Here is a 14,839-nt window from a genome sequence, read left to right on the forward strand (position 1 = left end):
CAACTTTTTTTTATTCTCCTGGACTTCTCAGTGGATTTTAATCATAGTATTCTTTCCAGGCTGGGACTGGAAGGAACTGTTTTGTTCTGCTTGTATCTGGAGGGTTTATTTCAGAAGGTGTTGCTGGGTCATTGCAGCTCAGCCCCTTGACCTCGGGGTCCTGCAAGGCTCCATATTGTCCCCTGTGCTTTTTCACATTTATGCAAAAGTGAAGTCAGCCAGAGATTTGGGCTGAGCTGTCACCAATATGCAGATGACAGTTCTATTTTGTGTTTCAGACCAATTCCAGGGAGGCTTCAGAAAACCTTTAACTAGTGTTTGGAAGCAGTTGGGGAGTCGATGTGGCCTAGTAAACTGAAGCATAATCCTGACAAGATGGAAACACTATTGGTGATCAGAAAGTCTGACCTGAATGGGGTTATATTCCCCTTGAAGGAACAGGTTCGTCTTTTGAGGTTGCTTTTGGATCCAGGCCTACTGCTGCATAAGAAGGTGGCAGCTGCAGCCAAAAGTGCCTTTCACCAGTTTTGGCCTGGGCAGAAAAAATCTTGCCCCTGTGCTGCATGCCCTGGTTACATCTAGATTAGATGACTGCAATGCACTCTACATGGGGCTGCTTGTGAAAAGTGTTTGGAAATTTCAGTTGGTACAGAATGCTCTTGTCAGGATGTTGACAGAAATGGATCATAGGGACCACCACATCACGCCAGTTTTAGACTTTCTGCACTGGCTCCCAATCTGTTTCTGGGTACAATTCAAGGTGCAGATTTTGACTTTAAAAACACTACATGGCTTGGAACCAGCATATCCAAAGGACCACCTGCTCCTTTACAAACCTACCTGATTGCTACAGTCATCTTCCAGTGCCCTGCTTCAGATGCCCTTGAATTCTGAGATTAAGTGACAGGAATCCCAGGAAAGGGCCTTCTTTGTCATGATACCAGAACTCTGGAACTCTCTCCTGCAGAAAGACTCTAGAACACTATCCTTTCCCCCTTCTGCTGCAGCCTTCCACCAGCAGCTGAAGACGTTTTGTTTCTTCCCTCAATGATCCCTTCTCCTTGCTGTTTTTAATTGTTGTTTAATGTATGTGTACTTTATTGTAATGCATGTGCATTTTAACTTGGTTTTAATGTGTGCTTGTTTAGTTTCAATGGTTTTTAAGATGCATTTTTGTTATGTAAGTTTTGAATTTGTTAGTTGCCTTCGTGGCTCTGATTAGGGCAAAAAAGTGCAGTATAAATTTTATAAATAAATAATTTTCCTATTATACATAAAATTGCTAGATTCAGTTGACATGACAACAACCTGGAGGGGGGGAAACGTCTGGTCACTTTAGTAGAGGCTTAACCTGTGAAAATGGGCAGAGGAAGCTTTTCATGACACACATGTGAATAACATCAGATAGTAAATAATATCTGTTTCTGTTAAAGGAGCAGAACATTTTCCTGCAGGTTGTTGGCAACCTTATCTCTGCCCTAAATGGCTGCATGCAGGAGAAGATTTCAGCATTCTTTATTCTGGAAAACCTACTGGAATAAAAGGGTGCATTCACACTACAGTAAATAATGCATTATTTGGTGTAGTGTAAATGCATCCCAAGCTGGGCTAATGCTGGATCCATGATATACACACAGCTGCAGAGACTCCCATGATGGCCCTATGAGACTGCATGGTGGCTGCCATCATGTGTGATCTGGCCCAGTAACTATTTGTGTTGGATTCTGCAACATAAAGTGTTACAGCTGAAGCTAAATAAATACATTTTTTTTGCTGACTGCTGAGGGCAGGTTTTCATCTGCAGAACAGGGAGTCTACATTACCTATAGGAAGACCGGAAAGCACCTTGATTATGAAAACATCCATTACTCCTGGAAGCTTCAGCAGTCTTAGGACTTCTTTGAGGCTAAACAAACTGCTGGAGTGGGGCATGCCTAGAGAGAGATAGAGAGGAGATTAAGTCTGTTGACCCAGATGGTTACCGTAAAGTAACAGCCTGTGACCACCACAACCTGCTGTTTAGAAATGCTGTCTTCTCTCTAACATGGGTACCCTCCTCCACCCAAAACACAAATACACAGTACATTGAACAACATTGTGCTCTGGAGCTTCATCTCCAATAATATAGTTGTAAAATGAAATAAGGTGTCTATGGTCCAAATTAGATGTTATTTTTTTTAAAGACACAGCTGCTGGTGGAAACTAAGTTACCAAGTACCAGGACTTTTTTTGAGCTGGAATGCACCAGAGCGCCGTTCCTGCTGGCATGGGCAGTGTTTCGGCTGACTGGCAGGGCTCAGGGGGCTGAGCAGCACTTGCACAGCATCCTCCTGAAGTCCCACTGACCAGCAGGGCTCAGGGGGCCTGTCACGCTTGCGCGGCATCCTCACAACATCCCGCTGGCCAACGGTGCTCAGGGGGCCAAGCTGTGCTGCGCAGTGGGCTTCCTGTGAGAGTCAGCAGTTTTAAAGGTGAGTTGCTCCTGTCCCCTTTATTTCCCCCCTTTCTTTCCATTTCTTTTCCTTCCTATTCTCTTTCTTCCTTTTTTCTCTCCTTTTCCACTCAATCCTTTCTTTCTTTCTTTCTTTCTTTCTTTCTTTCTTTCTTTCTTTCTTTCTTTCTTTCTTTCTTTCTTTCTTTCTTTCTTTCTTTCTTTCTTTCTTTCTTTCTTTCTTTCTTTCTTTCTGTCATTTCCTCTATTTGCTCTTCCTTCCTTCATAGAATCATATAGAATTGGAAGGGACCTCTAGGGTCATCTAGTCCAACCCCCTGCACAATGCAGGAAACTTACAAACACTTCCCCCTAAATTCACAGGATCCTCATTGCTGTCAGATGGGCATCTTGCCTCTGAGTGGTGGGCATTGTCTTCTGAAGGACTGCTGCTGGAGTATGTGGGTGCCTTTAAAGTTCTGGTGGGAGCAGCTGCAGCTTCTGCATGGAGGGAGGGGTGGCATGTGGGGGGTGGGAGCCAGCTACCACCAGTTCCACTTGCGTTTGATTATCCCAGCTGGTGTGGTCTAATATGCTAATGAGTGTGTGGCCTAATATGCTAATGAGTTAATATGATGTTACTATTAGGGGGTGTGGTCTAATATGCTAATGAATTCCTGCTGGGCTTTTTCTACAAAAAAAGCCCTGCCAAGTACTATAGAGTCTTGATTCAGATTGGGAAAGTGGTGCAGGGGAAGTAGGGGCTTCAAACTTCCCCCACTCTGCACACCAATTTCCAAACCTGAAAAGGCTCTGGAGGGTGTTATTTGTTCCACTGGGGGGCTGCACTGCTGCAGTGCACATGCAGCTCTCCAGTGGGACAAATAACACCCTCGGGGCATTTAGTATCAAGACAATGTTGCAGGGGGTAGGCTGAAGCCCTTTCTCTCTCTGCAGCACACTCCTGATCTGAATCAGGCCCCTGTGGCTCTTTAGGAACTTAGACACTCAGCAGCTGCTAGAAACTGAGAAGAATGAGAGCTGGGCTAGGGAAACTGAGATGCAACTTGCTAAAAAAAAAGTGATTTCTAATTTGGCGTAAAAGGCTCTCATGCTTCAAGGGGTTTCTGTGCAGTTTTTAAAAGGTATCTTTAAAGTCTAGTTAAAAAATTACATATTACATTGGGGTGTGGGTCCTCAATGTGAAATCTCTGGTGCTATCGAAAAGGAAAGGTCCCCTGTGCAAGCACCAGTCGTTTCCGATTCTGGGGTGACATTGCTTTCACAGCAGACTTTTTATGAGGTGGTTTGCCATTGCCTTCCCCAGTCATTTACACTTTCCCCTCAGCAAGCTGGGTATTCATTTTATCGACCTCGGAAGGATGGAAGGCTGAGTCAACCTCGAGCCGGCTACCTGAAAACCCAGCTTCCACTGGGGATCGAACTCAAGTCGTGAGCAGAGCTTAGGACTGCAGTACTGCAGCTTTAACACTCTGCGCCATGGGGTTATCACCAACATAAAAATCGGCTTTCCCTTTACCCACAGTTCCTTCTTCAAGTTAATGTATAGTATGATTTAATCTTAAGTATCCCAACCTCCAACTCCATACATGATTGGCTGTCGCTTCAGATTCTTAAAATGCTAAGCTCAAGAGAGTGTGAATTCTTGGGGGGGGGGGGATGATATATGTTGAACATTTAGCAGCAAGCACTGGGAATGAATCCATTCTCTCTCCCATATCTTAATGACAGCCTTTAAACCCTTACTCTTTTTCACGTCAGTCCCCACCACCCTGCTGTATTGTCCATGGAATTCAGCTTGACACTTACAGAATTCCTCAGTTTGTATGCCAGCAACATCCACCCCTCAACACTGGGGGCGGATATTAATTTTAGCAGGGTGATCAACTTGCAGCACAAATGCTACAAGCGGAACAAGCAGTACTTCTGAATAAGAGCAGCAGGGGCTGTGGGGCTGGCTCTGCAGAGAATAAGACCTATGTTCCCGCCTCCTTTTGCAGTGTTACATCACTTCCTTCTCCCTGGTTGAGTTATTGGATTGCCAGCTCATAGAAGGCATGGATCTGGCAAAGGATGAAACACACTTAAGGGCAGAGTCCCACACAGGGGCAGAACCTGTAGGTGAAAGGGGAAAGCTCAACACAGTCCTTGTACCCAGGGACAGAGTTGAGTGGGTCAAAGGATGGAGTAAAGGAATCCTTTGATGAAAACACTACGGTAATTCATCTAAGGTGCATAGCACTTCCTCTCTGTTCCCCTCCACCCCCTCTGTCTTTTTGGCAGAGGGGATATCAGGAAGGAAAGGGAAGCAAAAAAGGCATTCCAAGACAGTTGTAATGATTGGAGAACTTGTTCTTGAGGCACAGAAATACTTGGGATGAAAATGCAAGTTAAACTTGGCTACAAACCTACTGCAAAGATCTCAAAGTGATAGCACATCACAGCAAATTCTCACCCTTAAAAGACACTTAATAGTTAACAAAAAAACCCTGCCTCTCTCCTATTGCTCCAACAAGCTCACTAGCCAGAAGTGGTGTGTGTGTGTGTGTCTGTGTGTGTGTGAACCAGCTGTGCCAGTCAAAGCAGCCAGTTGGTAACTCTACTGAGTAGACAAGACACAGAAAAGCAGAACAAAGCCTGGGGTATTTGCATATGTTTTGTGGCAAGCATTGTGCTGGTGGAAAGTACCATTGAGTCACAGCTGTCTTATGGTGACCTGTAGGGTTTTTAAGGCAAGAGGTGTTCACAGGTGATTTGCCATTGCCTGCCTTCGCATTATGACCTTGATATTTCTTGGAGGTCTCCCATCTAAATACTAGCCAGGACCAACCCTATTTAGCTTCTGAGAACTTCAAGACCAGGGTAGCCTGGGCTGTCCAGGTCAGGGCTGTGGCAAGCATTAAAAAGGTAAAGGTAGTCCCCTGTGCAAGCACAAGTTGTTTCTGACTCTGGGGTGATGTTGCATCATGACATTTTCATGGTGGACTTTTAATGGGGTGGTTTGTCATTGCCTTTCCCAGTCATCTACACTTTTCCCCCAGCAAGCTGGGTACTCATTTTACCGACCTCAGAAGGATGGAAAGCTGAGTCAACCTTGAGCCGGCTACCTGAACCCAGCTTCTGCCAGGATCAAACTCAGGTCATGAGAGCTTGGACTGCAGTACTATAGCTTACCACTCTGTGCCATGAGGCAAGCATTAGAGTGGCACAATTCTTTTTAATTCATTTGTGGAAACCTCCACACACACATACAAGTTGGTCCTAATGTTTTAGACTTAGCAATGATGTAATTTCTGCAAGACTTTTATTTCAATACAACTTTAACACCATTTCCTCCCAGAAATGTGTTTACGTTTTTTGCAGTGACAGACTGTAGATCCCTCCATTTTGATATCTGTACCTACTCAGAGAAGCCATTGGCATGTTAGACAGACATGGCTAGTGATTCATTTGTGCATTGTCTAAGGAAGCTTCTTGGTGTCAGCATGCCCCTCCACAATCTGAGTTCTTTGCTGAAGGCTTTCGCTCAGTGAAATCTGCAGGTCTATTACTTACTTAAAATGAAACAAGTTCCAGGGAAGGCTTAGCCCTCAGCCCTCGCTCTGAAGCTTCTGTTCCTCACCTTTTTGCTTGGTCTGAAAAATGCTGAGGCCCAACAACATTGTAAATACTGATTTGATATTAATACAATTTTTAAAAATGAAATTAACTATTGCATAATTTTGCTTACTCAAGTAGAATTAGTCATAACAGACAAATACAGAGGCCGGAGGCTGACAAGTCCTATCTCCACAGTTATTGAGGCAAAAGGCTACTGAGGGGTTATGTGCTCATGTGCTACCTAGTTGGTTGGACAATACCAGAGTCAGTGTGACAATGACCATCACTGTCATCAACCTCTTGCCTGTTTCATTACTTTTCTGATGAACACTGAAGTCAAATTGTGGGATGGAACAGTAACACTCTAGGCCACTAGTATCTGAATGCTCTAGATAAAAAGCAGTGCTTTCTAGAAAAAAGTAAATATTCTCAGGGTGAAAGCTGGCACATAGTAGGTACTCTGCGCATGCGAGCTGAGAGCAAATGAACAAAGATGCAGTAGACTGAAGCCAATATATTGCCCAAGGATATAAGGCTTATTCTACTTACACTTACTTGAGAGTAAGTGCCATTCGGTTCAGTGAAACTTGCTTCCAAATAATATGCAAAGGATCTAACTGCAATGGAAAGAAGCAAGACTGAGATGCACTGGAACAGAGGGTGCAAGAAAGAAACTTACCTTCAACCCATAACACAGTGTTGCTAGCCCAAAGCTGGCAACTGGCAAGATACTGATGTGTGTGGGGGAGCCTTTCCAGAGACTGTCTGGCATTCTAGAATTTAGCCACGGAGCTTTGACTGAATGCTAGAGTGTTGCTGGTGATGTCTTGATGTCACTTCCAGTCACACTGAAAATTATGTCATCATGTCATGACACCAGAGTTTCTCCCACTTTCCTTCCATATTTCTCCCACAATCCAGTTGAGCGATGGCAGGAAGGGCTGGTGGAGGGCAAGAGGTCTCCCACCAGCAGCAGAAATCTGGCAACTCTACTCCCAGTCAAACCCCACATGCCCAGGAATTGTGTTCCCAGCAGAGAACTTGCAAGTCCTCATGGTGTACCCACACCTAACCCAAGAAATGTGCATTGTGTAGCCAGACTTTGGGTTTTTTTAAATTAAACTCTTTACAGCACAATCCTAAGCAGAGTTACACCCTTCTACATCCACTGAAACTGCTAGGTTTAAAATGGAATAACTCTGGTTCAGATTGCACTGAAAGTCTGTCAGACTCCCTCTTTCCACTAAAATCACCCAGTCTTATAAGCACTTACTGTGTTCTGCAGCATTTCCTTTGGACTGTGATTTTTTCTGAGCAGGAATAAAAAGGAGGATCATCAAGACACACACAAGCTGCCCGATCAGTCCGACATAACAAGGAAAATAAATTCTATAAGCAAGAAAAGAGGAAAACATAACTATTACGAACCCTAACCTATGTAATTGTGAAGCCTCTTCTCACTGTGGCCTAGAATTCTTGAATTCTTTTATTTTACACATCCTGGTAATGAGTGTTTAATTCAGCTGCATGTAAATACAGCCTGCCATGTCCCATTCCCAGCCTTCCAAGATGAACAATAGTTCCTGAGTTCTGAAATCACATCCCAGTCCCATCTTCTGGGACAAAGAATTGCTCCTGTTCCTGCTAATGCTCAAGCATGTTTTTAACTTTATTTCAACCAGCAGTTCCATTTTTGTTTGCAAAAAAAAAAAAATAGCAAAGAAGCAAACTTTTCTATGCTTTAGACCAAGGGTGTCAAACTTTTCTATGCTTTAGACCAGGGCTGAATCAGGCCCCCAAAGGGCTCCTATCAGGCCTGCGAGCAAGTCTGCTTCCTTCTCCCTCTCTCTTGCTTCCTTCAGTCATCAGAGACTGTTAGAAAGAATATTACAAGAGTGCTAATCTTTTAAGCATGTTTTATTTAAAGCTTTTTTTAAAAAAATCTTTAATTGTGTTTGTCTGTGACCTTTATAAAGTTTTTATCGCCACTACCTGGCATTACATCTTATGAAACACATGGCCCAGTCCGACAAGGTCTCATTTATGTCAGATCTGTCCCTCATAACAAATGAGTTTGACACCCCTGCCATAGACTGAGACAAAGCAAACAGTTAAGAATTATAACTAGCAGAAAGGAAATTCAGTCCTTAGCTTTATTCTGTAGCCCAAAAGAGGCCCAACTGCCAAAGCTTGTACAAAGGGCTGCGAGAAACCATTGTCTCTTCAGCACTGGCCTTTCCTTATGCAACATATTCAAAATCTTATACCTTTATTGATAGCCACTTATGCTAACCTCTGTATTCTCTCTAGTGGGTTAGGATCCTCTTAACAATATAGAGACCAAAAGTGGCTAAAATACTATGGCCGGTATGCAGGGTGAGGTAAAACACTACTTTTTTTCTAGAGCTCTATGGATATTTGTTTTCTTTGAGGAAGGAGGAAAAAGCATCATCATCTTATAATTAACTTTGCTCTTGAAGAGATTTGGGGATCCTAATTGGAGGGATGTTATTTAGGGTTGCCAGGTCTTAGCTGGCTCCTGGCGGGGAATCTTCTTTGCGCATGCAAAGTGCGTGCGGCACAATGAAATGACCCAGAAGCGATGTTATCATGCAGGGCATATCATGGGGGGATGCTCTAGCACTTTGGGAAAAGATCTATGATTATCACAGAGTTTTTTCCAAATGCTAAAGCATCCCCTTGTAAGGTGCGTGGTGCGATAACGTCACTTCCAGGTGACATCATCATGCTGGTGCTCTTTGGGCACGGGGCTTCCTCACCAGCCAGTTCCGTGGTGGCGGGTTGGAGACCCCAAAATTGGGTGAAAACCCTGCCCCAGCAGAAGGCTGGGAACCCTAATGTTACTGGAGTAGCATTGGTACAGTTACCAACTCTATGTGGAAACTCCAGGAGCTGTGAGGGTGAAGCCTGGGAAGCCACTCTCCAAAGCAGCATTTCTTCTTTCTGGAGATCAGTTGTAATTCCAGGAGATCACCAGGCACCACCTGGAGGTCAGCAACCTAGTTATTAATTCGGGGTGCTGATACAGACAGAAGTGATCCCTGACATATGTAGGGTCAAGATCTCCTGCACCCTCCCCTCCATCTTTCTAAAAACCAACAGAAGCCATTAGTCTTCATAAGACACCATCCTAACTGGCTACAATCTCTACAGATTCACATATGCTCTGATCAGATAGTAATCTGAATGCACAATGATTTTATAGCAATTACTGGATCAAACAATCTGCCACAATTATTGGATGACCAGGATTTTATAAAGATCACTGGTTCAAAAAAGTAAATCCAACATGTGTCTTTTCACATATGCAGGGCTCCAAACTACCTGAGTTACACAAAACACCATGGTTTCATATAAATATTAAACATTAAACAAGCAGTCTGGGCACGTTTCACATCGCATCCAAGATAATCTCTGCCAGTTTAGCCAGGAAGCAACTGCTAGCAGTTTGGCAGGTATAATCAGAATCTGTAATCATTCACTGGATTTGAACACAGACAGTCAAGGCCAGACAATGCTTGCAGAGAAAATATGTGCAGTAACTCAGAAAATCTACCCACTCCCCACTCCCAGACCTTAATGCTGCAAGCAGCTAAAACAGAATGAATTCAGTAACAATCACCACATTCCTCTATGATTAGCCTAAAGCCATCTTTTTCATCACAGAATTAGAATTTACCTGGAGTAAGACTGAGGAGGAGAAATCAGGAGAAAGAACCCTAATAATTACAGAGTGAGCTGAATACAGAAAGATGGAAATTGTCATGTTTCTAACCGCCACCAATAAAATCTTTCCCCATTGTACCCTCTCACACTCCTATCTGCACCACAGGATAATAGACAACTCAAGTAAACCATATTGTAAAACAGAACCTCCACACCAACAATCAGAACAAAAAGAATGACCTCCCAATCACCTGAGACAATGCCAGAGGATTGCCTCTATCCATCACAGAATAATTAACAATGCCATATTCACCATATGTTCTTAAAGCAGATAAAGTATGGTACTGAATGACATCAAGGATGTCACTTTGCATTATTTATCAGTGAAACTCCTAAACAATACAGTCAAGGTTCTCACAATATACCTCTGAAGAACTTCAAAGGGCAAAATATGCATACATTCTGCTGGGGAGAGCAATTTGAACAATCCAGAGTGGATATTTATTTGATAATTAGATCACCTTGCAAAACAGCCTCAAGCACAGGCATTGCAACAAATTGCAATCTGCTGGGGTGTGGTGAAGCAAACCAATGTTCCCTTGTGAGAGTGTTTATCAGCACCATAATTGTTGACTGTTGCACAATCCAAAAATTGAATGCATTTATATGGCAATTAGCTACAATTCTAGATCTTAATTTTCAAATATGTTTTAGACATTTTTATGGAACTGACAATTGGAAATAATAGCAAATATATGATCTCTCTCTTCATCAGAATTTTAGGCTCTGCATTGTCAAATTGCTAGGACCACTAGGTTTACCAGTTCCCAGGTCCGGGGGGGGGGTCCTCCAGATTTGCAGGCTTTCCCCCACTGCCAGCCAGCTGGCCAGTGTGAGGAAGCCCTGCTCCAACAGCCATGATGTGCCTTTAGATCTCAGGCAGGGCTTGAGTGCCGCCAATATGCAGATGACACCCAGCTCTATCTACTAATGGATAGCCGGCCTGACTGCGTCCTGGAAAACCTGGACTTAGCATTGCAGGCCATGGCAGGTTGGCTCAGGCTGAGTGGGTTGAAGTTGAATCCAACGAAGACAGAGGTCCTTTGCTTGGGCCGCGGTGCCCCGGAAGGGAAATTCCTCTCCCGGTTTTTGACGGTGTGCCGCTGAAAGCAGCCCATAGGGTCAAGAGCTTGGGGGTTCTTCTGGAGCCTTCATTATCAATGGAGGCACAGATAGCGGCCACTGCCAAGTCCGCGTTTTTTCATCTCTGACGGGCGAAGCAGTTGGCCCCCTTCCTTGGGCGCCGGGACCTAGCAATGGTGATCCATGCAACAGTCACCTCGAGACTGGACTACTGTAACGCCCTCTACATAGCGCTGCCCTTGTGCCGAACCCGGCAGTGCAGCTAGTGCAGAACGCAGCGGCTAGGCTGTTGTTGGGACTCCCAAGATGGGAGCACATACGGCCGGGGCTGCGTGGACTGCACTGGCTGCCAGTGGTGTACTGAGTTCGTTACAAAGTGCTGGTTATTACCTTTAAAGCCCTATATGGCCGAGGACCTGCCTACTTGAGGGACCGTCTCTCCCCATACGAACCCCAGAGAGCGCTGAGGTCAGCTGGAAAGAACCAGCTGAATATCCCTGGGCCATGGGAGGCCAGATTGAAGACTACTCAGGATCGGGCCTTCTCCATTGCAGCTCCACTATTGTGGAACCAACTCCCAGAGGAGGTGCGGGCCCTGCGCTGTCTAGACCAATTCCGCAGGGCCTGCAAGACCTACCTCTTTAAAATAGCCTTCACTTTATACCGATCCAAGAAAGATTCGCTGGATATGTTTTAGCCACTGAATTTTATAGAAGATCTGAGTCATAGCACCATAATGTTAATTTTAATACAAGTTGATTTAATGATTTAATGATGGTTTTATATAATTGTAATTATTGTGAATTATGGTTTTATTGTACATTGTATTTATATGTTGTGAGCTGCCCTGAGCCTGCCTCGGCGGGGAGGGTGGGATATAAATAAAAGGTATTATTATTAGTATTATTATAAAGCCTCCAGGCTCCACCCCCAAAGTCCCCAGATATTTCCTGAGTGGGACCTGGCAACCCTAAGACCACAGTATCATAGAACGCTGCACTGAACAGAGGCCCATTCTTCACTGGGCTCTACCTACAGACTAGAGAACTATATTTGAAAACATTTCTTAAGGATTATGTAAACCTGTACTGGAAAAAATGGTTTTGGTCCTAGGTCTAATTAGTAGACTGCAGATACTCAGATAGGCCTTAGGCCAGACCAGACTAGCACATAGCTGATGTGAACATAGGCATAATATACACAGTACATTAATTTGCATGTTTAGCAAAGGCTCATGGGATATGCTTTTGAAAGGGCCACCATGAGGAGAGATTATATAAATTAGGCCTGGGTTAGCTGAAAGGACTAGGGATTATTATTGACGGAGCTTTTTTTGTAGAAAAAGACCAACAGGGACTCATTTGCATATTAGGCCACACACCCCTGATGCCAAACCAGCCAGAACTGCGTTCCTGCTAAAAAAAACCCGATTATTGAGATGTGCTGAAGGCAGTGCTTTCTGAAAGGCAAAGCCTGTTTCCAGGCTTTGGATCCAAAAAGGACACAGAGTTGAAACTGCTAGTTGAGAAGAATGGAATACTCTCCCTGGGAGAGCAGCTGTGGCTAGGAAGAGCTGAAGAAGCTGGGAAGAGCAAGGAGCAGGAAATGTTGACAGCTGCACTCTTCATTGACTGCCTGAGATTAACACTAGTACAGAGCTACCGCACTTCATCTTGCCAGGAGGAAAGGGAAACTGCTTCTAGGGGAATGAACAAGCCTGAGGATTCCTCCAACGTCTTCACAAGAAGAGTTCCTGATGTTGCAAGGACTTCTGGATATCTGGCACTCTGTTCCAGCTGTAACCTCTAGATGAACCCACAGAACTGTCTGCCCCTTCTACAAAGTGGATTGTGAGTAGGATTCTGCTCTGGGGACACTGGTTCACACTAGTTGATAGCTTGGAAGCATTTTTCACAGTTGCATTTAAATAAATTGGATTGACATTTTGCATTTGTGAATGTTACTCTATAATTTGAACATGGTCCTGGGGGTTAGAATTGTTAAATTAAACCAGCCGAGATTTGCAAAAGCAGGGGTCTGCCTTAACCAGGGGTGGCCAAAATTGCTTAACACAAGAGCCACATAGAATAAATGTCAGAAGTTGGAGAGCCGCAAGACATGATCATCAGATATTTGAGAGCCACGAGGAGGGAAGGGAGGACGGAAAAATTGAAAGAAAAGTGGAAAGAAAACAAATAGATGAGGGGAGGGGGAGAAAGAGAGAGGTGAAAAGAGAGCAACTTTAACTTTAAATGCCTTCTCCAAGCTGCTGGCTGGCTTGGCTTGGCGTAGTGATTTAAAGAGACAGATGCCTTCTCCAAGCTGGCCAATGGGGACTTCAAGAGCCATACAATATGTGTAAAAGAGCCACAGTTTGGCCACTCCAGGTCTTAACAGTCTCTCTCGTCACGGATTAAAATGTGCTGCATAAAAAAGGCAGGTGCAACACCAGCATCACTGCACCAGGCAACTGAAGCTGTGGCTGCAGGAAGCAATACATTTGAAGCACCAGTCAAACAGGGCAAGAGCAGCCTGAGAGGATGCCTCACAGCCCTGGGTTATAATAGCAGGCTCAGTCATAGCTGCACATAGTCCATATTGTCTGTCCTAAAGTCCTAGGGGACACTGCCATGGGTTCTGGAATATACCTCTTGGAGCATGGGATGCAGTTACTGGCTGTGGGGGAAAGGGGGCAGAAATAACCACCCCCTTTTTAGAAAACTTGAGCTTTTGTAACTGCTTTAGTCTTCTCTGAAAGAGCTTCTTTGTGCAGCCCTACAACTGTGTAAAATCTCCAAATAAGAAGAAAGAAAAAGAAAATACTAAATATTTTATCTGTGTTTCTTACTTCTTCTACCTGTCCCTCTTTTTGGATCTCAGGGAGAATGCTGGTAAGTTCCTGTGTGCACTGATTTATGAAACATTCCATCCACCCCAATGCAAAGACAAGAACAATTGTGTTGACACATTTTGCTGTGTACACTCAGGGAAAGTTAATATTGACAACTTTTCAGTGCTTCTCAAATCATCTGGCACAGAGTCCCTGCCACTGGTGCATTCCATTCTCTGTTAGCTGTGCAAGAAGAGAAGCCACGATGATTGATTATTGTGTTTGTAGTCTTGTGATGATTGTTCTGGAGATTATGTATGTAAAGACAAAAAAGGCTTTAAGTGCAATAGAATTGATAGGAACATACTAGAAGGCCTTCTTTTGTAATACTTGGCACACTACATAGCTACCTAACAGTGTGAAAATGGCCCAAGTGTGAAAATTGCCTCAGTATTCCCTTTCTTTATGTGTGTTTGAGGCTGAGAGAGACAGAAAGACTGAGACTCTTAGAAACATTCTAGAGTTGGAGTTAAAATTGGTTAGGTTGCATCAGTTTTGACACACGAATGCATGTAATGACTAATCAGCTTACAATCTCCTTTCCCTTCCACTCACCCCAGCAGACACTCTATGAGGCAGATGGAGCTGAGAGAACTCTAACAGAAAATGCTCTTGAGAGGAACAGCTCTGTGAGAACTTGTGACTGACTCAAGATCACATCAGCAGGTGCATGTGGAGGAGTGGGGAATGAAACCCGGGTCTCCCAGATAACAGTCTGTGTACTTAACCACTACACATGGCCAGCACACAGGAGTAAGCAAGGTAGGTGGCCACCTAGGGCACCACCTCACCTATGGGGTGAAATTGGGCACTCCCTCCCTCTGCTGCTCTCAACCTTCCAGGCTGTAAACCTGGGAAGCTGAGAGCACTAGGACAGCGTGTAGCTGTGTGCTCTCCAACGATCTCAGCTTCTCTAGCAAGAGAAACAGAGCTCAGAGGAGAACGCACCCTGCCCAGCTGCTTTCACCTTAAAGGCAAAAGCAGCTGCTTTCACCTTAAAGGCAAAAGCAGTTGCGCTCAAAAAAGAACTGCCCCTGCCTGGCTGCTCTCACCTTAAAGGTGAAAGC

The 14,839-nt window shown here is 44.3% G+C and overlaps 1 protein-coding gene across 2 annotated transcripts in view; it reads right to left on the reverse strand.

Annotated features, from left to right (window-relative positions):
* Positions 1-14,839, reverse strand: part of SLC22A18 (solute carrier family 22 member 18) — a 125,822-nt gene that overhangs the window by 54,138 nt on the left and 56,845 nt on the right. For both annotated transcript variants that reach the window (XM_060262167.1, XM_060262166.1), the window contains exons 6-7: positions 7,326-7,441; positions 1,824-1,934 (exon numbers count right to left, since the gene is read on the reverse strand). In XM_060262167.1, the coding sequence (XP_060118150.1) occupies positions 1,824-1,934; positions 7,326-7,441 (227 nt within the window). The remainder of the gene's footprint in view (positions 1-1,823; positions 1,935-7,325; positions 7,442-14,839) is intronic.

Source organism: Heteronotia binoei, chromosome 21 (genome assembly GCF_032191835.1).
Source record: "Heteronotia binoei isolate CCM8104 ecotype False Entrance Well chromosome 21, APGP_CSIRO_Hbin_v1, whole genome shotgun sequence".
NCBI classification, from domain to species: Eukaryota; Metazoa; Chordata; class Lepidosauria; order Squamata; family Gekkonidae; genus Heteronotia; species Heteronotia binoei.